Source organism: Harmonia axyridis, chromosome 1 (genome assembly GCF_914767665.1).
Source record: "Harmonia axyridis chromosome 1, icHarAxyr1.1, whole genome shotgun sequence".
Lineage (NCBI taxonomy): Eukaryota > Metazoa > Arthropoda > Insecta > Coleoptera > Coccinellidae > Harmonia > Harmonia axyridis.
In genome coordinates, this window is record NC_059501.1 from 81,110,156 (window position 1) to 81,137,249 (window position 27,094).

General features: G+C 34.5%; 1 protein-coding gene and 1 non-coding gene across 2 annotated transcripts in view; both read right to left on the bottom strand.

Annotated features, from left to right (window-relative positions):
* Positions 1-1,165: 1,165 nt before the first annotated feature.
* The window catches only part of LOC123671006, a 43,347-nt gene continuing 17,418 nt past the window's right edge, over positions 1,166-27,094 (bottom strand). Inside the window, exons 4-15 of the mRNA XM_045604634.1 lie at positions 14,072-14,210; positions 10,931-11,361; positions 8,927-9,529; positions 6,559-6,697; positions 6,333-6,502; positions 5,980-6,118; positions 3,952-4,157; positions 3,575-3,722; positions 3,099-3,310; positions 2,832-3,027; positions 2,016-2,334; positions 1,166-1,712 (exon numbers count right to left, since the gene is read on the bottom strand). Of these exons, the coding sequence (XP_045460590.1) occupies positions 1,194-1,712; positions 2,016-2,334; positions 2,832-3,027; positions 3,099-3,310; positions 3,575-3,722; positions 3,952-4,157; positions 5,980-6,118; positions 6,333-6,502; positions 6,559-6,697; positions 8,927-9,529; positions 10,931-11,361; positions 14,072-14,210 (3,221 nt within the window). The 3' untranslated portion in view covers positions 1,166-1,193. The remainder of the gene's footprint in view (positions 1,713-2,015; positions 2,335-2,831; positions 3,028-3,098; positions 3,311-3,574; positions 3,723-3,951; positions 4,158-5,979; positions 6,119-6,332; positions 6,503-6,558; positions 6,698-8,926; positions 9,530-10,930; positions 11,362-14,071; positions 14,211-27,094) is intronic.
* Positions 4,659-4,742, bottom strand: Trnal-uaa. Its single transcript has one exon. It is a non-coding gene; the product is annotated as a tRNA-Leu (tRNA).

Here is a 27,094-nt window from a genome sequence, read left to right on the forward strand (position 1 = left end):
GAGAAAAGTCAACTGCACAATCAGTGTCAAGAATGTATTTTAGACAACTAGCTCTACGAAATCTCTTCGCAAATAAGTGTCAAATGGTATGAAGAAAAATGTAAGCGCCTACTCATATGCTGAACACCTGTCGATCAAAAGAGTCGTTTTGCAGATCAAGATCTACAGTTTGCTAAACACACGTGATTGGAGGAAGATCGATAAGATAGGTCTTATCGACAGTCCAGTCTTTCCAGATGTTTGTTGATTTGTTTTAGATAAAAAAAACAGTTTTTTATGATGGAATTTATTGCAGGGCCGTCGTTATAGGGGTTAGGTGTTTGCCTAGGGCGTCTAAATTCAGGGGCGGCACTTCATGCTTGATCAACAAAAATCCCCATGTGTAGAAATTCGAAGTACCGAATGAGAATGTAATTCAGTCAGAAAGAACAGGAAGAAATTCAGACAAATTTAACATAAAAAATCATCAAAGGTGCCGCATAACACATTTTACTCATAAATATGACGCGTAATTCCACTCATAGTAGTTTTTTATGGGTTATTGACGCCAAAACTCATCAGGCTTTGAGGCTTGTTGGCGTTCTTCTTGATGAACTTTGCCGACTTTCATTCAGTTTTTGTGCCGACTCTTTGATGTTTCAAATGCAGGCAAATTTAACTTAAAAAACCATCAAAGGTGCCGCATTATGCATTTTACGCATATTTATGCGTAAAATCACGCGTCATCTGAGGTATTTACCTCAGATGACGCGTAATCCCACTCAATGTAGTTCTTTATGGGTTATTGTCGCTAAAACTCATACATTCATCAGGCTTGTCGGCGTTCCCTTTGATGAACTTTGCCTACTCTTATTCAGTTTTGTGGAGGCTCTTTGATGTTTCAGAAATAATTTTAATTTTCCAATTAGAATGTTGATCCTCAAAGAAATGCAAAATATAGGGAAAGGATTCATTTGTTCCATCAACAATGGTGAAAAGGTATTTCTTGGAAAGAAATTTGGGTCTACTGAAGAAGTGATTGCATAGGTTGAAGACAAAGAAGAATATTTCTACACAAAAGATATCGAAAAGTTAGAGGAGAGTTAAAATATGTTTTTACTGGTGAAGTGTTGAATCAAGCTCAACTTTCTGCTTTGGATTAACTGGAATAAAAAACACTCAATAGTTTATTGAATAATTTTATTTCATTAAAACTAAACACTTCTCGCAAAACGAGAACGTCCATGTGTTGTCACGTTGGTGCGAGTAATATAACTTTTTCTGTATGTTGGTACTAAATTATTAAAGCTGCGTCTCTCACTGGAAGCTGAAATACTGGTGTCCAACTCCTTACCGAATCTCTTCGTGTTATTCTTAACCTCTTCACTCAAATCTACTGGTTCCAATTTTAAATCCGCCTTCTCGAATTTACCAAAACTATCTTCTGTATCTTGTCCGGTGGTGAAATTGGTTGGCAGTGGTATTTTGACGAACAAAATATCGTCTTTACTGTTCGATTCGTTGGTGATCTGATATTGAACGTTCTTCAGCTCGTTAGAGTTTATTATGTCTATCAAACTTTGGATCGCGGTCAACTTGGAGTTTTCTCCCTTAGGTTTCATCAGTCTTGGTTCAGAGTCTGTTATGTTTGGCGGCATCTGTTTGTGTAGGTAGGAAACTGGCCAATGTCTGGGTTGTCCGAATCCTCCTGGTTTTGGTGGAGCCAAAAATTGCTGAAAAAAGGAAAGGAGTCTTTTAAGATGTATAACAATTAATAATAAGGATAAACTCTTAACGAAACACTTAGTTACTTCTTATAATTCTGAATGCACTTCAGCATAAATGATAATAGCATTCTTTAAAATTACAGTGCGTGATTTTTCAGCTACTTGATTATTCTGTATAGACTATATAAAGTAGTGGCCCCAAAATGCTTCCTTGTGGAACTCCGATTTCAGTAGATTCTGAGATTTTCTTCTTTTACGGTTACAACTCAGATTCGTTCTATTAGACAAGATGACGCTAATTGTACTCACTTGGTCAAACTGCATCTCATACTCATCCAAACTTGGCCCAGGAGGTCTCTCATTTGGTGGTGCTGGTGGTCTGTCTGGTCTAAATCCTGGTCTTGCTAGAGGAGGTCGTATTGGTGGTGGTCTATCTTCGTATTCTGGTAAGTAATGCGTACCAGGAGGAATACCACTTGGTGCCCAAGAACTGATGGGTGATTGTTCTGGTAAGTAAGATGGTTTTGCATGGTGAACGTTGTCCAACCTGTCTATCAGGTTGTGGATGTAAGGGTAGTAGCGATCACTGCACTTGCGCCATTGAGTCTTATCAGGACCTACATAACACCTGTGGAACAAAGATTATTAAGAATGAATATTTGATCTTGATAGAAGCTTTGTGAATATTTGAACTCGTAGATTAAAAGTGTAATACTTCGATCTGATGACCATATTTGGAGTATAATACAGTAGGAGTATAATACAGTACTAATTTCAATGATTTATTTTTGAAAAGTTTTTGCGAAAACAAACAGGTTTTTGAAAGCTGACTAGTAGGTCAGTAGTAGTAGTACATTAATTTTCAGATATTGTGCCTCTATTTACGAGTGTTGAACATACCAAATGCCTCAGGTTCGCCTATTACTAGCTCTACAAGACATTTTTGTTACTACGCATCAAATCGCTGATCAATGATTTGTGGGCTTTTTTTCAGAGAATACAGAGATTGGCAGCATTGGTATAAAGAAAAATTAAGATTCTATCACAATTTTACACAGAGCTGTCTCGTAATGTTTGTGCTAGGAAGTTCTAATTAGGAGAAATATCCACAGAAAACTTTCTTACCATGGGTAAGGGAAGCCAGAAGAATAACCACATTGGTGGTCTGGTCTACAACAGTAGTCCCATGAGTTGGTGTCTCCACCTTCTAATTTGCAGAACCAGAAACCAGCCTCTCTGTTTTCTTGACACAAATGACCTCTCTTACATGGCCATCCGCTGACGCTGTATGCCCTCCAAGTGTCTAGGGCTGTGTGTATTCCTGAAACAAGTTTTTGAAAAAGGTAAAAGGTTGACTAATTTCAGTGAAGGAATTTGAGGAGATCTACCTACCTGAGTAAGGAGGTCTTCCATAATCTTCTCGACCTACATCGTTGAAATTGAAATCGTGTACGGGCTTATTGGCTAATTCTATACACCTAGGGTTGAAGTTGTCCCAAGCAAATAACCAAGAATCAGGATCGGGAACGTAATCAATGTGTGGTAAGAGATCTCGTTGGTATATGTCAGACAAGAAACAATTGCTGCTTCCGTGTGGACTGGCCCTAAAATTGTGGAAAGAATGGTAGTAAACAGGTAGTTTGATAGATGGTATGCTAAAGGTGTATCATTGAAGATTTGAAGTGCGCGTCTTTTTAGCTGTTATGACAGATTTATTTATTTTCTTTTTTCCCATTTTGGAAGAGTGTACCTTTTCAAGGAAAGACCTAAAATCTCGCACTTATTTGGTAATATTCTGTATATCTCATGGAACCTTTGAATCTTGTACTCTTATCGTTAGGTACATCTCTAATTCTGACTTCACTCACCTATAACTGAACGACATGCATTGGAATAAGGTTCCTTCCCTCAATTTCGAACATTCTGTTTTGCAATCCAGTTCAGTTCGCACCTTCAAAGCCTTCTTGGTAGCTTGCGGCAAGAGTCTTGCAGGAGATCCAAATCCAATGTAGCACACTGAAAGAAAAAAAACGTAAGTTTATCAAAACTGAAATAATTCAAGTAATCTGATGATTCGCTATTGTACTTGGAAGCTAATATAACTACATTGTTGTCCATTAGATTTTCTGTTTGCTGCAAGTTTCGACAACAAAGATGTCACCATTAGAAATTACAAATAACCGAAGTTTTTTATGTGGTTACTTTAGCTCCCAAGTGAATCACAACTGATGAAGAATTATCTCACATTGGTCAACTTCTATTGCTGCTGCAACTGGAGGTTTGCCTCTGACACCAAAGTGGTAAGGTTCGCAACCATAACCGTAGCTTCCTCTTTCGTAAACCTCGAAACCACGTTCTGGGAAGAAATCTACCCTAGGGTCCAGCTCAAAGAAGGGCCAGTCTGTTAGTTGGCAGTTATCTGCAGCTCCTCCAGGAGATGGTGGCCCAAATCTGAAATCAAAAATGAAATGAAGCAATTTTTAATAATCTCAGATTAGTGCAGGCATTTAATTTATATTGAATTTTCCTTGTAAATTCCTGAAAACTTGAGGAGAAGATTTACCACTACGGAAATGGAGTTTTTGATATTCTCAAATTTTTTCAAGCGTTAATCGATCCATTCCATTAAAGTCAAATATTTAACTTCACCCGAAATGAGGAAAAAATAGGAAAGGAAGAAGAGATTAAGATAGAAAATATAGATAATTGTGTAATCGACTGTTCAATTATACTTACACCTGTTTTATTGACTGTTGTCCCAATAAACCCCAAATCTTTGATAGAAAATGTAGCGTGTAAAGAGAATGTATAAAAAAACGAGAAATGCAATAATGTGATGTCAGAAGCTTTTGAGCGCTCTAAACTGAAGCTTCTTCACTTCATGTTGGATAAGGGAGGCTAGAACCCCTGACCTTCGGTGGTCCTACCCACTGGAGCAAACATAAAAATTTGTGTCAGGTGTGGGGTTCGAACCCACGCTCCCAATCGGGAACCAGAGCTTAAATCTGGCGCCTTAGACCGCTCGGCCAACCTGACTTGTAGCCAGAGTATGCGAGTGGGTCCATTTGTTCTGATAACATGATCAGTTGAAAGTTTTGAACGAGGTTTGAAATTATCATTGTTCAACCGAATGCAAATTTTCACCTCTATAAAATCTAAAGTTTTGAAACTAACAGGAAGAAAAAAATCGTACGGCTATTATTACGGAAATCTTAGTCGGATTATGGCCATTAGCGAATTTAACAACAAAATTCGAGATCGAACTTACCTAGAAATTTTCAAGTTTTCTTCCATTCGTAAGTTATCATGTTTAAGGCCGGACGGACAGAATCGAATTTGAGGACTGATTCGTTATCAGTGAATCGAACCTCATTTTTTGGAAATACGAAAAATAACGAACATTATTACGAAATGATGAGATTACTCAAAGAGTTTGAGGCGATGGAATATAATTAGGAAGAATTTAGGCAAATGAGGGAAGTTCAAGGATGCTCAGGAACAAAACAACCATGTTACAGACAGCACTGGAAAGTTTTGAAAACTCATCTTCAATTAGTAACATCATACATAACATAAAAATAAAGCTCCAAACCTCCATAGAATAATTAATATGAGCATTGACAATACCTCATCACATTGATGTTTCCAGTTAAAGACAAAAATATAGAGATATCACCATCAACATAGCTGTTCCCCAATTAATTCATTCTTTTAACAATTGAGATGTTTATAGAAATTCATTCCTAATTCTCGTTTGAAAATATTCATTAAAAATCCGAAATTGACAAAATAATCAAATTTCTATGTCATTATGAAAGGTATTTTTATTTTGTGATGCCACTAGAAACTGTTCAAAGAATTCTATGGAGAAAGCATATGGATAGCCAGACATGATATTCTGATTTAATTTAAGATCTGTGCACAAAATGACTTGTTGAAAATGGTGGTTGGTTTTGGTGATCTCAAAAAATTTACGTAAGAAAGTGAAATGAAATATTGCATCTAAAGTTCACTTGCAAGCTATTATCGAAGAAAAAGTGCAAGGAATTCACAGATCGAATACGCTTTCAGGTGAGTTTTTACAAATTACTTTTCTTCAAATTTCACTGAAGTTCACAAGCTACAGTTCTAAAAAGCAAAGCCAAGGACCATCATTAGACAATATTTCATAAAAAAAACCCTTAGTTTGTGCTTATCATGTATTAGTATATCCAAAATGAATAGATTTAATCTTGATAATTCTGCAGACAGGTGAAAAATTATTTAAAATTACCTGAAACTGAATGCTCGACATGTGAACCTCCTGGACTTCAGACATTCGATCTGACAATCTACTATTGTTTTCACAGTGAGGGTGTCCTTTAGTACCCTATGATCCAATCTTTGACCACTGCGAACTCTCCAAAAACAATCTGAAATCAAAACAACATCACATGAATATAATATTGTTCCTTTGTTTTTACCGCTAACAGAAATGTATTGAAGGTTGTATTTGTGATGACCATCATGAAAGCCTGATTTGCTATCGATAGTTCTTAATTTAAAAAGTCTTGAATTTTTTTTCGTATTTTTTTTTTGAAATATGAATTTCAAGGAGGATTAGAATTTTGTTCCCTAAACACTTACCACTATCATCTCTGGAACTTGGCGCAGAAGTGACGCATTTGTTCAGATTGTTCATTGTGTATATATCGAAATCTCTATCAGGTTGGAGGTCAGTGTAGTAGTCCAAGTCTCTGTAGTTTCGGTTACTGAGGTAACAGTTATCAGCTGGGGCAGAAAGACTAATGGTGTATCTAAAAAAAATAACATAGGTAGTTTTTTTTGGAACCTTTTATCCGGATCATCTCACCTGAAAGCGTATGAGGCACAAGAGAATTCCCGTTCCTTGAAACATAGAAGTTCACACTCATAAATGTTTGGTACAGCATAGAACTTTTTCACGATGCCTTTGTTCAACTTGAAGCCGGTTGCACTTCTCAATGAACATTCTACAAAATAGATAACGTTTTATTAATTCGTTGCTTCTATTTATTACTCGAGAAAAATCTATTTTTACTGATTTTGGAATCTTATATCATCATCGCCTACTACACTCTAAGAAAGTATTGGATTGCCGAATAAAACTTAAAGAAAGAGGTAAACATAACAAGATATGTTCAGCCTAGGTTCTCAGTTACTTAGGAATTTAGGGAAATGATGAGGCTAACAGGCTTGCTAGATAATAAGCACAAACTCCTTTCATTACCCTAGAACCTTTCTGTGGTATTGATAAATGTAACTACAAGAATGACTTTTAGGAGAAGGAAAAAACTGAAAGAGAAATACTCTGGTAGAATCTTCCTGGGTTAGATCATTCCAAAAAGTTTCTTCAAAACTTTAATACTATGAGATCTAAAAATTGCCTGGAAATTCCAGATCAGCTGGTGACTTGCCATGGCTAGCTTTGGACAAGAGACTTGTAGAAGTGAGGAAGCAATCCCCTTGAGCCATCCCAGATACTGATATTCCTTAGAACTCTGCAGCAGGAGGGCGAGCTATAGACTAAAACCCCTTTAAAGCTACAATCATCTACCATCAAGTAAGTTATATTTGCTCTATTGCTCATTTCAAAATAGTTTTATCGTTACGAATATGTTAGTTTCCATTATATTGATTTGAAGTTTGCGACCCATTCTAAAAAAGAATCTGAAACTGAATAGATAGCTTGGAAACCACCATGAAATCATAAATAAAGTATTCACCAAGTGGTCAATGGTTTTTTCTACACCACACTCACATAGTGGTCTATCAATAGAACGTCATTCGAAGAGCATACTATTTGAACGACCATGACCAGTCCTAAGTCGATATAAAATAAACCAAATTTTCCTAGGAAGATTGGAACCTAGATCTTTCTCTGAAGGATCAACGATTAGACTTTCGTTGAAGACATGAACTCCATTCCGAACACCAAATTCCCTTGCCCCTTTCATTAGATTGAAGGAAGGTATTAATCTATAAAGCTTTGCGTGACTTGAATCTGGCAGTTCTAATATCTGGGAGGTAAGATACAATTGGAAATTAGTTCGGGCAGAAATAAATTTTTTTCCGAAATTTCTTGAAGGAGACCTGTCTACGAATATGAGGCGGAGGTATATGTGATAGCAATGGTAACTAATGTAGAGGTATATATCTAATAGTTTCACTGATAATTCTCATAGAAACGTTAAGCTATACAATTTTATGAACATGAGCACTATTGAACCAAACAGAACAACAGTATTCAGTAGCAGAAATAACCAAGAAGGCCAAAGCTGCCGTACGAAAAGTGCTGGCATCAGCACCTCATGAATAATCAATAGTGTTACCATTATAATAGTGGATTTATGCACCGTACCTGAGAACTAAGGACTAATGGTGGATTTATGCACCAGTCCTAAGAACTAAGACTAAACCTAAGAACTAAGACCTAAGAATTGAACGCTAACAAATCAATAAGGGCGTTTATGCACGTTTCCTAAGAACTAAGAACTAACACTAGCAGGCCAACTGTTAACTAAGAACTAAGGGCTCAGGTAAAATATAGAAGTGCATAAATGCCACTGAATTCTTAGGTTTAGTTCTCAGTTCATAGTTCTTAGTCCTTAGTTCTTAGGTACGGTGCATAAATCCACCATTAGGTTTAGTTCTTAGTTCATAGTTCTTAGTCCTTAGTTCTTAGGTACGGTGCATAAATCCACCATAAGAACTATGAACTAAGAACTAAACCTAAGAATTCAGTGGCGTTTATGCACTCTCTTGTTAGTTCTTAGTTAAGGCATGCGTACGTGCTCGAACTACTTTCTATTTGTTCTATACTTTGATGTTTGACGTTGATATTTATTGTGAAAAAATTAAATTTAATTTTTTCAAATACACCTAATACTTTTAATCGATAAACACGAATAAAGAACATAAAATGATAGAAACTGGTACTCGTTAATATTGAAATTCTATGCGGCGCACGTGTACTTCTATATTTTAACTGAGCCCTTAGTTCTTAGTTAACAGTTGGCCTGCTAGTGTTAGTTCTTAGTTCTTAGGAAACGTCCATAAACGCCCTCATTGATTTGTTAGTGTTCAATTCTTAGGTCTTAGTTCTTAGGTTTAGTCTTAGTTCTTAGGACTGGTGCATAAATCCACCATAACAATTTCAAATATCTTTTCTATGGAAAGCCTTGTAGAGTTTTATATCTTACCTTCTTTGATATAGTTATATCCAGGCAGTCTTGGTTCCAAAGGCAAGATAAGGTTATCTCCTTCGTTATATATATTTGGCCCTTGGTGTATGAGGTTGATCTCCAAAGCTGTAGTAGGCAGATAACTAGCTGGCTTGCTCACCGGAGGAGGAGGAAGAAGAGGAACTAAAGGCTTGAACCCACTATCCGGTCTCGGCTCGTACTTTCTCCTATTGCTGAAACCCCAATAGTTATAATCCTTATCAAACTGGCTAGCACCACCTCCAAAATTTCCGTAAGAACCTCCATATTTGCCCCAATCTTTGGTGCCTCCAACTCTAACTGGTAGATAATAATAGTTCTTCTTCTCGTAATCGTCGCGATTGACATTATAGCTGTGATAACCGTCGTACTTAGGTCTGTCATACCTTCTGTCCCATTGGGTAGCTCCATAACCGTAGGGTCTGGTGTGGTAGGGTTTTTGGTCGTATGAGGAGAATATTGGCTTGGGTGAAGGGTTTGGGGGTAAATAGTGGGTTCCGTGGTATATGTTGTCATTCCTGTCAATTTGGGAATGAGCGTTGTAACCATTTTGAGTGTTGTGTTGGTGGAAGTGTGGAATGTCTGGAAAATGAAACGAAGTATAAGGTTGTCAAGATTTAATAGAATAAGTTACACCATAAATAATGAATTGTGGCTGATTGGTACATATAAGCTTGAGTAAGTTAGGGAATTTCTTTAGGTTTGGGTTGTCTTACTCTGGTGTACCTCACCTCAATGTTGAAATGATATAAAGTATTTATATTATTATTTATTCGTTTTAGCGAAATATGGCAATGAAAATAAGACTGATATTATATTGTTGGAAAGTAGCATTTCACTTTTTCGTTTGTTTTCAAATTTCCGCTTCTTGTTGAATATTACATTCTGTAAATTTACTGACTCTTTGCCTAAAACTAAAAGATAGGTATATCTCCTGAAATCTTGATTGAATCTATGGGCAGTTATGACCTTTCTTTTCAAAATGTCTTTATTATATTATCGTAGGTTAAACTTCAACATTAGTTTGAGTTTCTCGAATAGAACACTTCGTGATCTATTACATTTTATGATTCTATATTTTGAATCGATCTAATTCTCATTTGTTGTTGAGTATTACATTCTTTCGAATGATTTTGACGAGATGACTTGAAATTCTGTGGTGGAATGTTTTTTCTTGTGTTTTTTGCACTTAAATATCATACAGACTGAGTTTTAAGTATGGAGTCCCTCATTCATCTCAAAAACTGATCGCACGTTTTTTATAGATCCTGCTGTGCAATAATCTTTTGATATGGCCGATATTATATTGTCAGATCTTTTCTTTTTCTGGAATAATAATGAATTTTTTTATTTCAAATGGATCGGTCTGTATGTTTTTGCCTTTTGAAATCCTCAAGAGATACCTACTAAGTATTTTTCATATCATGTTTTCTACAACTAAACGTCATAATTTTAGAGTTATAACTACATTTACAAAACTTGAAATAACTCTTTTAGATGGGTATAATTGAATTGAATAGACTCGTTCAATTTGAATAAAACATTGAATGTTTTGACAGACATTCAAGCGGATCAGTCAACATTTATCGAAAGAATTTCTCAAACACTAAATGAGTTAAAAAAACGATTCAAAACTAAAATGCAAGCAGGAAAAACATTCGCAATTGAAAAACACAAATTTAAAAGAAAAAATATTGAATTTTCAACTTCCATCCAATTGAATAGTAGTTTTCCAACGGTTTAAAAGAAATACACAAACCAATAAGGTGAAATATCAAGCGCAATTTTGTTCTTCATAATTTCAAATGACCCTGACCATGACAGATGCACCTTAGAGTCATTCACGAATATCGAAAAATAGAAAAATTTATCTTTATTTAATTTCAGTTTTACAGCTGGCCAAACGCTCAGACAACCAAAACTATTTCTTGTTAAGATGAACGCACAACACGTCCGGTATTTCTTTCCCGTGTGGATCTTTACCTCCTCTTCTGTCATACTCTGGGCCATAGCGAGGAGGTGGTCTTCTGTCATACGCCGGTGGTCTTCTTCTGTCATAATCTATGACAGGTCTCCTATCTCTGTCATATCCATATGGTGGTCTACTATCGTGTATTGGCCTTGTATCATACGGGGGAGGTCTTTTATGGTAATCTGGAGGAGGTCTCTCGTATGGAGGTCTTCTATCGTATGGCAGGTAACCGTCGTATGGCGGTCTGTGACTTTGAGGTCTGCCTCCAAGGCCGTGGTCGGGGTATGGAGGTTCGTATCGGCAGTTTGAGGATGCTGCGTTTCTGTCTTTTTCGTAGTAGTCGTAGTCGCGATCTGGGTAGACGTCTCTGCCGATGTCTAGCCGTTGGAGAGGGACGTCTAGGAGTTCGCATTCCCCTTTGCCTCTTCCCGTTGGGTCTAACCTGGGGGAGAAGATAGTGAGGAGTAGCAAGGTGACTCTTGATTGGATTAGTTTGAATCAAATGCTATATTCGTCTTCAATATCAGTATACAAAGTGTTCTTCTATTGAAACCACACACTATTAAGGTTAAGCGCTGAAATTTTTGATTTTTGTTTTCGACACAGTATTACTATGAGCTTCATTAGAGCTACATTCTCAAATTGTTTGGAAATACCCAGATTATACCAAAAAAGTGTAAACGGCCAAATATATGTTTTTTCTTATGGACCAGCTCGTTTTTCATTGAACTTTCAGATTTCATTGAATATATGAACCCAAGGTTGTTCAAAATTCATATGCTTAAAAAGGGGTTCATACCACGTGACATTCTCGTAATCTGCCAGTTCTCTACCCTCAGAATTTTTGAGATTTCACCGTTTGAGTGAAGCAATCTCTAACATTCCCTTGATTTACCGTTCTTTCTACCTCATGCAATAATTCAAATACGTTTTAACGTCTTTATTTTTAATTTTATAAAAACCGGATTTTCAGCCTTTGAGAAGATTTTTGAAGAATATTTCTATGTGAAAATTCATAAAAACAGAAGAAGAATGTTGTTCGGCAAGTTAAAAAATAAAAATAATAGTTCATTCTGAACTTTCCTTTATAAATATGAATCGCTGTAGCACAAGCCAGTATGATTTATATCATACATATGTTTATTCTTCGATAAAAGAGTCATAAAATTTTTTTATTCCGAAAAAATTTATAAATAAGGACTTTCTGCAATATCTATCCCTTTAAAATGAATCAAAGTGAAAATCTCATATAAATCGATGGTCTCTAGCGTAAAACATAGCTTATTTATTTTTTAAATGACTGCTGAAAAGATAAAGACACCTTTTAAAACTGCGATTTTTTGAGATATTTCTATTTTTCATATATTGAAAGGTTTTGTAAAAACCTATAACTTCGAAATGAATGAATTCATTCAAATCAGATTTAGAAAGTGAATTCTAGAAGAATGGAGGTAATTACTGACTTTTGAAAATCATTGAGAACTCTACTTGGTGTTCTATGAAAAGATTCATTGATAACTCATTCAAATGCTTATTCCAAATGTATAACATTTTTTATTAGGAAGTAAATCTTATTATTTTAGAAAAATTGTTTACCAAGGGAAAATAGAAAAGGGTGTATCATAAAGAATAAGGTCAATATTAACGTTTGAATAAGTCATTAATAAATCTCCTCATTTTGGAAATCTTTTAGAGTTCCCAATGTTTATAAAAAAATCATTACTTACCACCTTTCTTGAATTTATTCACTTTCAAAATCTCATTGAAATGAATTAATTCATTTCGATGTTATTTGGGTTTCCAAAGACCCTTCAATTAGAAAAAAAACTGTTTCAAACCATAAGTTTCACGCCTATGAAACTTTGAACAAAATTGTTTTCATGATTGTTTCATGAGAAAAAACAAATGTTTGGCCATTTACACTTTTTTTGGTACAGCCTAACTCTATTTCCCAAAAACTGTATTAAGTATAGGTACTTATTTGTGAGAAAAATAAACATTATTACATTTCTGTAATCCCACCATCATCATCAAATATAAAATTCATTTTCACAGCACTTCATTAGTCATTTCGAAACATTTAATTCTGCCCTTGAAACGCCTTGATTTCTTCAACTGCTCTTCGAACACCTCAAATTACAGTAGGAAAAAAATTGGCTATCTAAGCATCTTATTGTCTATGCTAGAACGGTATTATAGTTCTGGGTAGACAATGGTAATTATGGATTTAATAAATCGTATATTTTCCACTTCTAACAAGGATAATGGAATAACTACGTGTTATTTTGAAAGATAAGTTAGGTGTGAAACTGTAGAGCAGAATTTAGGACATATTTCGATATTTGAGTGTGAAATCGTGAATTATGATTTTGATCTTAAGAATTTTTGAATGTTTCTTCTTCGAATGTTAACTGTCAGAATTAAATGTTTGTTTGAGGTTGAATTTCAACGTATCAAAAATTAAGTTTTTAATACAAACAATAATTGATTTAAACAATGTGGTCTTCATCAAAAGCCATAACAATATAAAAATAGGTAGATAGTATTGAATTGCGTCAATGATGTATATACATAGCTGTATTGTTAAAAATATTGAAAAATTCAAACTTTCACATTTGTTCAACAATAACTATTCAAAAACTGAAGTAAATTCCATTTGATATCTATTGAAATATAAATCTAATGTCAAAAAATTCTGGATATTGATTTTTTGTTTAAATTTTTTATTAATTTCCATCATGTATCGGAATGTATACATACAGGGTGATTCACAAATGAAGGGACAAGTGAAAACTGTGATTAAAAGAAATAAGGCTTATTCCAAAATACCCCATATGGGTATTCTAATTCACCTCCTTTCCTATATACAGGGTATTTTGTAAAATTTTGTTTCTCTTCTTGTTTTCAATCGTATGTGAATCATCACTGTATATAGAAATAGAAGCGTTGAAACATAATTAGCTTTGATTTTTTAATCGATCTAAATGAGTCAACAGAAAACTGATTAATGTATTATAAAAAATGTTTTGATTATGCAGCATCATTAGTTATCCCATTTTTTTTTGGCTAATTATAACTATATACTGAAGACGTAAGCTAGCGAATGATGATGCGATATTTAATGAAGAAATTTTTTTTTGGATTTTCATTACCTGTAATTGAACCCTTCGCAAGTGAATGTTTTTTCATCAGAACATTCCAATTGGCAATCTTCTACTCTCTCGCAAAAAAGAGATCTTCTAACGAATCGTCTGGCTATTCTTTTGCCTGCTAGTACTCTTCGGAAACAAGCTGTAACAAAGTATATTACACGATATTTTTGAATATTTAGAAGATAACAATTTTATTAGAAAAGTATAACTCATGCTCAATTTTTGTTGAAGGCATTTTTGATGGAAATATTATATTTATTATAGTTAACAACTTATTTATTTCAGAGATTGGGCAAAATATATTTGAATATTTGAATTGGCCCATGCTCCAACTGGAGAATACAATCCACAATTCTTCAAAAGTTAGAAATAAGAAAAAGTCAAATAATCACTACGAGACATATTCGATCTCAATCTTTACAATTCAAAGTTTCATTCAAAATTCCATGAGGATTTTATACCTATAGAATCATTATTTTCGTGAAATTATTTCGCAAACTGACCAACTTAGCTGAAATTGTGCATGAATAAACTAGGCATTGTTATTGCTATAATTATTTATCAAAAATTTCATATTTAGGACTAAAATAAGTGAAAAAAAAATTCAGTTCTAAAAACTAAACAGTATTGGACAGGGTTAGCATATAGCGTAGACGTTCTATCCCTATACATATCTTTTAATATTATGAAATTGAAAATTGTAGTAGTGCGAACGTAAGCATGATATTTTGCATGAGATTTTCTTCTTTTTTTTTGGATTTTTCAATAATCAAGTAGACTTTGGATGTAATTTCGAACTGTTATTTTAGGAAATAATGAACCAGAACAAAGTCCCTGTATATTTCACACAGAAGTTATCATTATTTTCTCATCACTCAATGAAATGTTCACAGTTTCATAATGAATTCGGAACAGATGGAAAAGACTCAGAATTTAAAATTTAAAATTTGTGCATGAAGGTGAGCTTTAGATTGTTTTTCATGAGAAAATTCTTGAAATTCAATTTGAACTCAATTGTATATGAATGTCATTATAATATTCAATATCTTCCTGTCAAAATATTTAAGTGTATATTAGATTGAAACTGGAATTATATTATTATTATTGAAGAACAACAAAATAAAAACCATCATGTAGAACATACAAAAAATATTTACTCTGAAAAAGGTCTTGTTCCCTCAGTTACATAACATAATTTATTCGAAAAATGGTGGTCTCTGATTGGTCCAATTCACAATGCAGGAAATAATCATTCTAAATCGACAATTAAAGATTATTCACTGTATTTGATTGAATTGCTCGTTACTTGATGGAAATCCATTTAATTGATATGAGAGACGAGTTATTCTAATGTTAATTATTTTATTACCATGTACCTAATCATTGTTTCGCTACATAGTAGCGTCTTTAGATTTTAACATTATAAATAACTACAATGTTTTTCAATAAGTGGTTTCAATTTGAATAGCCCGCTATCTGGGCAGCAGTCACTTTGAAAGATGTCATCTTTTGACAGTGACTTTTGAAAAGTGAACCGTTATTAAATATGAAACGATACACACTTCAACAACTCATTGAAATTGTTTTAAATTCACTACTGAAATGGTGATCATAGTTCGAAAAAATAAAGCACTTTTCGGTCATGAAACTCCTGAAACTGGTGGAAAAATTTGAGCTCCTGGGATAGGTTCGTGATGTCAAGAATCGAAACCGTATGCAAAGCTCAAGAAAAACTGAGAATTTTTACTGCTGTAGTTCGTGTTAACTATAACCCAGGTTTGTCGATTCCTCATTGATCTTGGAAATTATGCAATGATCAATGATTTTTTTATGTCCCGAATTAGAATACATTGATGTGTAAGACGTTTATTTTCAATAATATGGAACTAAGTGCCACAACGAAACAATCTCAATTTTCCAATAAAACCCATTTGGCTGATATCGTTTTTCATTGTAAGGCAATACCTTCCATTTTACAGTGGAATATACATCAATAGATTCTTCTTAAAATTTACTCGTTGTTTTTATATCAAACCTGCTCTTATCGAAAAACCCTTTATTATGTAAACAACAATTGTTTCTCTACAAGTCTACACAGTAACTTCTTTATAAAGGGTGTTTTTTTTTGAGGTATATAACTTTAAGTTGGCATAACTGTTCAAGATGGCGACCGATTTAACAGTTGTCAAGTGATTTATTCTCAGTTTGGTTTGGCAATTCATCAAATTCAGCCAAACGATCATCAAGTAAGGCGTAGATTCTTCGAATGGGCCCAAAATGAGATTGCCGTTGTTCCCGATTTTCATAAGCGAATTTTGTTTAGCGATGAAGCGCACTTCTGGTTGAATAGCTACGTCAACAAACAAAACTGCCGCATTTGGAATGGAGCTTATCCTCAAGTGTATGTCGAAACACCGTTAAATTCAGAAAAACTGACTATTTGGTGCGCTTTATGGGCTGGTGGAATCATTGATCCGTACTTCTTCAAAAACGATGATGGCCAGAACGTTACAGTCAATGATGATCGGTATAGAGCCATGATTACTAACTTTTTCATTCCTGAATTGACCAACCATGATGTCCAGGAGCTGTGGTTCCAACGAGACGGCGCAACATGTCACACAGCTCGTGCCACAATCGATTTATTGAAAGACACGTTTGATGACCGCCTAATTTCACGTTTTGGACCTGTGAATTGGCCTCCAAGATCTTGTGATTTAACACCGCTAGACAACTTTCTGTGGGGCTATGTAAAGTCATTGGTCTATGCGGATAAGCCACAAACCCTTGACCATTTGGAAGACAACATTTGCATCGAAAATTGGACGTCCAGATTGGACTACATCCGAGCCAGCCGTGGCGGTCATATGCCAGAAATCATATTTGAAATGTAATGCCACAAGATTATCTTGCGGTTAAATAAAATTTATGTCAATCGAATTATCCATTGTTGTTTTATTGCAATTTAAAGTTCTATAGCTCTAAAAAAACACCCTTTTTATTCTAGATTTTAAATAATATCAAGTGATTTAGTTCAGTTATACTAAATAACAATTAGTTTTTCAGTTATTGGTTATTCTAAATAACTATTAGTTATTCTATCTGCAGCTAGTATGTATCCAGACAATTGTCATTTACATAATAATATAGAGGCAATTTAAATAACTCGTATTCAATATCGATTATCAACTGAATTTCTGAGGACTCCTCCACGTTCATTCAAAAAATCAATACATACCTTGCGGACTTTTAACATTCACTACCAACACCAAAAAACTGGAACCTATCTCACTAACGATTAATACGTAAAATATCACAGACCAAATGAACACTTTCATCTTGACAAGTGAACTGTGTCTCTTAAGAATTGTTCATAGTTTCACTGGGACAAAATACCTGGGCGGTAGATGCGGTGCAAAATGAACACGAGGAATGTCATGCTTATTGTTTATAGTTCAGTAAGACATCATCCTATCATTACAAGATAAATACCGTGATTCCGCAAAGAAAAAAGAACTGGGATCATTATGATTGGGGAATTAAATAATCTTGATTGTATCTTCATTCTTTAAAACTAATGATTATAAGTGTCGCCTTCAAGGATGCTGCTGAAGGTCGGTTTTGATGGTGCTTAGAAGATGAGGGGAGACATTGATACATTTTCGATTTTGTTTGGATTCGAGGCTGTTGTTGTTTGAGAGGACTAGGCACTTGAAATATGCTTACCGGTTTTTGTTGAATGTGAATATTGTTTTTGTAGATCTTTATGCCCACAATAAGATCAGCTGATCAGCAGAATTTGGTCAAGGCTGGTTCCTAAGTTATAGGGTGTTCAAAGCTGTCATAGCGATAAAAGCAATCCATATGTTTAGGTGTACAACTTTGCTTCCGCCATTTTGCAATAGGTGGCTGTAGTTGAGATAAATAGATCGTAGATGTCAAACAATAAGCTAAGGTAATTATAAACATAACGCCATCGAAATATTAGTCGATTTGTGTCTGCATCATAAAGTTATTCTCGATTAAACATGTCAACTTACGAGCCAAATTCTCGTCATTTGCGGGAGGTTTTGATTTTCTGCTTCTTATGAAGAATTCTGCGGCTGAGGCTCATTGAATGCTCTCAAATACATATGGTGGGGCCGCTATTAGGGAAAGAACGTGCCAAGAGTGGTTTCAACACTTCAAGAACGGTGATTTTGATGTGGAAGACCAGCATGGCGCTGGAAGAGAGAAGATGCAAAAATGGAGGCATTACTTGATCAAGACACGTGTCAAACGCAACAAGAATTGGCAGGGTCATTAGGAGTGACACAACAAGTTATTTCAAAACACCTTCAAGCGATGGAAATGATTTAGAAACAAGGAAATTGGGTGCCGTACAAGTTGAAGCCGAGATATTTTGGACGTCGTTTGTTTTCTTGTGAATATGCTTCCCCGTCGACGGCCAAACCGAATATTCACTGTTCCAAGGTATTATGAATTGTTAAGACCGACTGAAACAATCACACGCGATCGTTACGAACGCAAATAATGCGTTTGAGCTGAGCATCGAAAGGCAAACGGCCGCAATACAACGAGAGACATGATGAAGTGATTTTACAGCATGACAATGCACATATTGCGAAAATGGTCAAGAAATACTTGAAAACGTTGAAATGGGAAGTCCTACCCCACCCGCCGTATTCTCAAGACGTTGCTACCTCGGACTATCACTTGTTTCGATTAATGAAACACGGCCTGGCTGACCAGCACTTTCATTCTTATGAAGGAGTAAAAAATTGGATCGAAAGATAGTGAAATAAAATTTTGTGTTTAATTAATTAAAAACGTCTTCAGAGCGTCAGATATTGCCAAATGCTACCGTTGCGATTGGGTAGTTTGACGGTGGTACTAATCATGAGGATCAGATTACCCAAACATCACTCGCTCATAGGATCAGTCAAGACCCTACTGAAGACAAAATTTAGGAAAACAACTTTTTTTTTTTTTTTTTTTTTTTTTGCTGTACAGCAGTTTAATATAAATTTCTATAAAATATGTTACAGAGTTATATATACAAGGGGATATATACAATGTTTACATGCTTCTTAAAGTATGAGTTGCAGACTAGTACCTAACTCAAAGTTTTACCTAGTATTGAAATTTGGATGATGGTTTACATAGGTTTTATAAAAGAGAGTGTAAATTTTTACTGAGGCATGTCGAGTGCTTGAAGGAAAACAACTGTCGCTCAGTTGGGTTAACAAGAAGAAGGTGGTTTAGGAAGGGATCGGGAAGGGGGTTGGATTCACATCATCAAGTGTTGAATTAGTTTGTGTTTAATTTTCCTAACTGGAATTGAATAATTATTGAGGTGCGATGTCTTTTTCAGTTTTGTTATTTTGATTCCGAAAAATGATCGAGTTTCGTTTTTGATAACATTATCTAATGAGTCTATTTGAGAGTCTTTTTGGAGATCGCTAGTTTTGGTTTCTTTAGGCTTATTGAGTATAATCCTTAAGTATTTGTTCTGAATACGTTGTAGTTTGTCATAATTTGTTTTTGAAGTTTTACTCCAGACCGGGCTCGCATATAGAATCATTGGCCTTATACCCTGTTTGTATATTTTAAGTTTAGATTTTATACTTAGTTTACTATCTCTACAAATCAATGGGAAGACGCTACTGAGTTGCGAGTTGGTTTTCCTAATTATTTCATGAATATGTTGATTGAAATTCAATTTTTTATCAAGAGTGACCCCTAAATATTTCAAATAATTTTTCTCTTCTATAGGCTGGTTATAAAATAACAATAATTTGTTGTTTGATAAACGTCTTTTATGAGTGAAGTAAATTAAGTTGGTTTTGGATGCATTGATTTTGATTTTCCATCTGTGGTAATATTCCTCCAAAATGGTGAGGTGCTCTTGAAGATATTTGGTTGATTGCGGTTTGGACCAGGACTCAGAAGTTATAGCCGTGTCATCCGCGAAAAGATAAATTTTTGTATTTTTATATTTGGGAATGTCATTTATAAAAATTTTGAATAGATCGGGTGATAATAATCCCCCCTGCGGAACTCCTGCTGTAATCGGGGTTTTTTCGGATAATACGTTTCCTACTTTGACTTGAAATGTCCTGTTTTCTAGATATGATATAATAATTTTGATCAGGAATGATGGAATATTATTTTTAATTAATTTGTAAATGAGGCCCATATGCCAGACCGTATCAAATGCTTTTTGTATATCTAAACTAATCATAGCTGAAATTCTGTTAATATTGAAGTTTTTGGCAATTTTATCTGTGAGATTAGCAAGTTGCAGAATAGTGCTATGTTTTTCACGAAAGCCATATTGTTCATCTATAATCAAATTTTTCTCCTCCATGTATTTTCTTAGGCGAACTAGGGTTATTTTTTCAAAGATTTTTGATACTGTTGGTAGTAAGCTAATAGGTCGATAATTATTAGCAAATTTTGGGTCTTTTGAAGCTTTAGGGAAAGGAAGAACTATTGCATTTTTCCACATGGTTGGGAAATAATTTAGCCGGAGACAACTATTGAAAATATTCGTTAGTTGAACAATCGCTTTTCGTGGTAGATTTTTCAGAGTTTTATTGCTGATACGGTCTTCGCCGGGTGCTTTTCTATTTTTGAAGGATTTTATGATATTTCTAATTTCCGCAGGGGACGTCAAATTTTCACCTGATATGACTAATGGAAGTTCCAGAAAAGTTTTTATTGTTTGATCTACTAAATTGACCGTTTCTGTATTTGAAAGGGATTTCGTGGAGTCGTGGGTTTCCGCGTATGACGCGGCTATATGATCTGCTTTGTCCTTGTCATTGAATAAGAGACCTTGGTGGCTTTGAAGGGGTGGAATTTTACGAGGACTATCTCTGTGTTTCAATGATTTGACCATCTTCCACATATCACTTGAATTATTTAAATTTCGAGTAAAATCTTCCCATCTTTTTGTTTTTAAAGTAGATAATGACGATCTTATCAAGTCGACAGCTTCCTTGTATTTTTGATGAAGGTTATTGTCGAAATTACATTGAAGGCGTTTACGGATTCTATTTCTATTACGAATGAGTTCCCTTATATCAGAGGGAAGTTCTGGATAATTGCTTCTTTCGGGCGTTTTCTTAGTTGAGGAATTAAAGCACTTTTGAATGGATGTAGTGATATTTTCAACAGCTTCATCTATTTCAGGTGTGGAATTGATTTGATGATTCACCTTAATATAATGGTTGCACCTATCTCTAAATTTTTTCCAGTCAGTTGAGTAAGTATGGTTTTGTTTGTAAATGGTCTTGAAAGCAATGGAGTTTGAGATTACCGAAAATACAGGTAGATGATCTGAATCAAGGTCGTTGATCGCAAAAGGTTCCCTTATCGATAGGTTCTTTGTGAGCATCAGATCTATTGTTGAAGGATTTGCGTTTCTTGTTGGATAGAAAGTATATGAATTATGAGGATAGTTCAGAATGTAGTTTGAATTTCTTAGAAAATTTTGAAGCAACTTTCCATTTTTATTGTTTGTCCGGCAATTCCATAGGGTATTCCGGCTATTGAAGTCGCCTGTAATGAGGGTTTTATGACCTAGCGCCATTAGGGTTGTCAGTTCGTTTGTACATAATGGGGATTTATGATCATTGTAAATATTCACTATTGTAAAATCCTCGATTTTAATTGCCTGGCTTTCTAAATTTACGGTACGCGTTACTATTTCTATTGGGGTTAAATGCTTTTTATAATAAATTAGAAGACCTCCATTTGATTTCGGTTTCGGTTTATTGTAATAATAGTAATTTCGAAGTTTGGGAGGTTTAGTGGTACCTAATTTTGATTCTTGAATACATACTATATCAAATTTGTTTTCGTTCGTAAATATTTCTAATTCATTAATTTTGTTTCTGATGCCATTGGCATTCCACGATATAATGTTGATATTTTTCTTTTTGTTTTTATAATCCATATTTCTGAGCTAAATTAGTCAGGATTTGGATTTTTTCCATGGGAGAAGTACTGTTTTTCAGCGAAACTTTTAATTCTCTTATGAGAGATATAAGTTGAGATATGTTACAAATCTCATTCAATTCGTTTATTTCTCTCAGAAGTTCTTGGAAATCTGTTGCATTAGAATTATTGGGTTGGGTGTTAATATTCTTAACAGCGTTGACATAATTCATGTTATGAGGTTTAAGAATTGGTTTGGGTTTAGGGATAGGTGGACTGGGTTTTGGGGAAAGTGGACTAGGTTTTTGAATTTTGGGTGGAGCGGTTACATTAGAATGCGACTCGACATACCTTATATAAATGGGGCATTGTTTATAGTTGGCCGTGTGGGGTCCGGAACAATTTGCACAATTCACTTGATCGGTTCTTCCTTTAATTGGGCAGTCCTTTGTCTGGTGGTCTTTACCGCATTTGACGCATCTTGGCTGGAGGAAACAATTGCTAGATCCGTGGCCGAACCGTTGGCAGCGGAAGCATTGCGGAGCTTTAGATTTTTTCGAGTATCTCTGCCATTCAAGTTTAATGTGGTCGAGTTCCTTGGTTTTCGTAAGTTCTTTCAAGTTAGTTGTCTTTGGAACTGATATTAAGAATGAATGGGATTGTCCATTTTTCCCTTTCATTTTTAGGCAGCTGACATCATCTGATTTCATGTTGTGGTCGCTCAATATCCGTTCCTTAATTTCTTCTTCGGAGGTGAAGCTTGCTGCTTTCACCACAATCTTCTTCTTTTTTTCCTCTTTTGGGGAGAAGGAATAATATTTAATATCATCCACTTTGAATGATTTCCTCAGATTGGTGTAATCAACGTGATTGTTAATAAAAATTTTTGTCTCATCAGCGTAATATTTGATGGTGAATTTATCGTTGGTGACTATTTTCTTCACCATATTGTGGAATTTTCGGCAATCTTCTATTTTGGAGATTACTATAATGGGTGGGCATATTTTCATTTTCTTACCGTTTTCGGGTGCTACATCCGGTAGGGCGCCGGTATCAGTATCCATGGCTTCAACATTAAGAATACCAAATCTGTTTGTTGTCGCAATATTGGAAGGGGCTTGAGTAAGCTGGTTTGGGTGTTTGCATGTCCTTTTCGGACTTTGAAATTCTTGACTTTCTTCGGTCCAGTCAAGTTTAATTTTTTCTACCATGTTAGAATTAGAACATGCTTCCATTAAAACTTTAGGGTCCATCTTCTTAATGTGAGATAGAACTCGGGTGTTTAACACACCGTCGTTCTTAACCGAACTTTTAACGAATCTTGGTTTCACTTTAATGGTTTTAAACCGTTCACTACAATTTCACACAATACTGTATAACCGGGGGTCATACACCTAAAACTGCAATTGGCGTCCAATTGAGTCGTGTTCCAACTAGCCAGTCGACAAAATTTAATTTTTTTTCAAGGGTTTTCCCTGGATTGGATTATAACTACTGAGTATATAATACACCAGAGTGACATCTGGCGGCAAAGTTATCGAAGTTTCTCGAAATACTCGGACTTTCGAAGGAGAATGTTCGAAGCTCTATCTTTGGGAAGAAAAAGATACTACTGCCTTAATCGCTTCCATTAAGTTTTGAAGTGAGATAATTTTTGTTTTCATTGTAGTAATAGTTTCCTACCTTTAGTTAAAAAAATTTCATTAAATGTAGCGAATTACAAAAGTTAGCATTTGACAATTTCTGACGCTCTGAAGACATTTCAAATAATTAGAGACAATTGATTCATCCAAAATCACAAATCTCTCATTATTTTCATTTCTTGTTCCGTCTTTACCATAGACGGAAGAATTTTGAACAATAATTTATTGGGAATGAAGAGTCATATGTGACATTTGATATTATAGTTTCTAATCATTTTTAAGGAATTCTAGGTTGGTTCTCAATTGAAAAATTGAACTGCCATACAAAAGTTTCTTCCGAAATTTAAAAGAATTCATCGAAAAGAATCCACAGAATTAAAATGAGTCTGCACTGAAGAACCTAGTGAGAAAAGTAGTGTACACCCGTAAAGAGGTCTCAATATTCCATATAAAATCATTAGTGAATATCAAGTCGAATGGGTGTCCTATTATATAGAATTGTAGTCGGTTCAATATTCAACGTATTGATTTTTTATACAACACTCAATACTATTTGATCTTTTTATTGATATTTAGTAGTTATCATAAGAATTTGTCAAAAAATATTTTTACTCCATACCTTCATGAAAAAAATGTATTCTCCCACAAATTACGTAATCTGTTAAAACACAAAATACCACAATTATAGCTATACTTGTTATCGGTTTCATCTTTAAAACCAAATAACATTGTCGTCAAAAACAAAAGAAACCTATACAGTGGGAATCTTGAGAATATTGGCCGTGGTTGCTAAACTAACACGATGAATTTTGATATGGAACTTTAATTACCAACTGATTGTGAATTTAATATTCAAGGTTGGTGTGTTAAGAAATTACAATACAAAAAACGACAAAAAAAATCTAATTATCTTTGAACGAAGAGGTACAAACAATATTGCATTTAACGGTGAAACGGAGGAAAGATCCTTAACTGACACCTATTTATATGTATTTGGAGTTCTTCATGCAAATATTTTGATGAATATTGTGTATCTACAGGGTGTTTTAAATTAAGTCGGCACCAATCACCATTGTTACTCCGTTATTATTGATGCTACGATGTTGGTTAAATGGGCAAACTAGTAGCATTTTTAGTGGTCTTCTCGATGCCGAAAACAAACAAAAAATTGACAATCGCGTTGTCAAAATATTTCATATTTCAATGGAACACCCTATATTTTTTCATGCATTTTGATTCGTAATAACATTCTCAACAAAAAAGCTAATATCACCTTTCTTCCTAAAGTGGAAAATGAGCGACTTATTTTGAAATATTAATTTCTTTCACTAGTAGAGAAAATTTATTTGTTTTGGCGAATGAACCTCATGATTGTCCAAACAACAATTTTTTGTACTTATACGAATGATAATATTTTGTTAATAATAGCAAAATAAGACAGTAAAAAGAAAAAAGTGCGCTGGGATGTGAACTCGTGAAACCCGTGATCATTATGTAGCACCACTCAATCGACACCACTAAGCTATATGATATTAATAGACAAAACGATAATTTCCATCTTGAAGCCATTCCGCTAGCCGCATTCATTTTGTGAATGAATAGTGTCAATAGAAGGGCTCAAATATGTGTTCAACAAGAAGGCGGTGTTTTTGACCATTTACTCGATATTTTATAGCGCTTTATAAAATCCGTTTGTTTGAATGTTTCCTATTAATACAACTGTCTTATTTTCACCTTTACGAAAAAAAGTCAAATGAGCTTTGTTGTTGAGAATGTAATTACGAATCAAAATGCATGAAAAAATATAGGGTGTTCCATTGAACAAAAATATCATGTTATGAAATATTTTGACAACGCGACTGTCAATTTTTTGTTTGTTTTCGGCATCTAGAAGACCACTGAAAATGCTACTAGTTTTCCCATTTAACCGACATCGTAGCATCAATAATAACGGAGTTAGCAATTGGGCCGACTTAATTTGAAACACCCTGTATATTAATTTTTCTCCCAATGTAGATTGATAAAAAAGTGTTGTATGTAGGTACTAACTTATAAGCAGATAACTATTATTATTTCTTAGAAAAGCGTCTGTGGATGAGATTCGGATGCTACAAATTTAAAACGATTGAACTTTCATATTATCGTTTTTACATGGTCCCAGAAAATATTTTTTTAAGGATTCCAAAGGTTTATTTTTGGTAAAAATCCAACATAAATTAGTCTCATAGGTTGTCGAGTACAATTGAAAATTTCGTTTAGAATTTGCAGATTTTGCAGTGTCTTCCCAAAAATTTGACTCTAATTGCAATTTTACCAAAATTTGACTCTGATTGCAATTTTACAAAATTTGACCAGTTGTAATTGCAATTAGAGTCAAATTTTGGTGTTACACTTTAAACAAAATATTTTCATAAAGGTATCTAGGTAATTCATTAATGAGTAACAAACTACCTACATACCTTTGCTTCTCCCACTATGATCGTATGATAGAAGAATGTGTTTCTAATTTTGGAAAAAACCTTATTAATTTCACTGAAATCGAGTTGATTTTGGTCATTCCTTAACTTTCAAACCAAAGCCTTTCTTAACTTATTTGCAGTCCCTTATTGAAGATTTTTCTTAAATTTTATGTTCTTTTGGGTTTAACCAATATTGGTACAAGTTTCATGTTTTTAAATGCAATCTTTGAATTTTTTATATTTTAAATTGTTTTTTGAAAAGTTTTTGAAACTGTTTCATATTTGTGTTTGTTGACTTTTATTGTTGCATTTCGTAATATATACGGAGAATCCTATTCAGTAGGTATACATTTATATAGAAAATTTGAATATTTTCTTTCCAAATACAAAGTAATCCCGAAAAGCGCCTAAATTTTTCGATTCGAAAATATCAAGATATTTCTCACCTTTCGCATCCTCAACAATGATAATAACAGAAGAAACACAAACAACACCGAACAAAAGCAAAACAACAAACGTGAACGAAACTCTCATGTCGAAAAATTAAAAACAAACAAAACCGAACAAACAACAAAACAAAAAAAAAATCACGTCATAACGTAAAAACGCGGAAATCACACCACCCAAGAAAACCCGACCATCTCGCGCTTTTTCCGCGGTTTTTCTCGATCTTAGGCGGCTCCGACACTAAAACAATCGACGAGCGTCGCTGCCCACTCTCTCGCGAGAAACGAAAAAAAAAGCGCGAGGACGGAAAAAACAATGGGATACCTCGAACGGATGATGGAAAGATGTTCAAGAAGAGAACCCACGTTGATGCTTGAGGGTTTATGCAACAGTTCTACTAGTTTGTAACATTTATTGAACGAATTTATGCGTTCGCATCAAGGATGCTCTGGCAAATTGCTCCCGATGACGTCCCCATCTTCACACTTTTTTTTTTATTTTCGTCGTGTGAATTTTTTGTGTTACGAAAC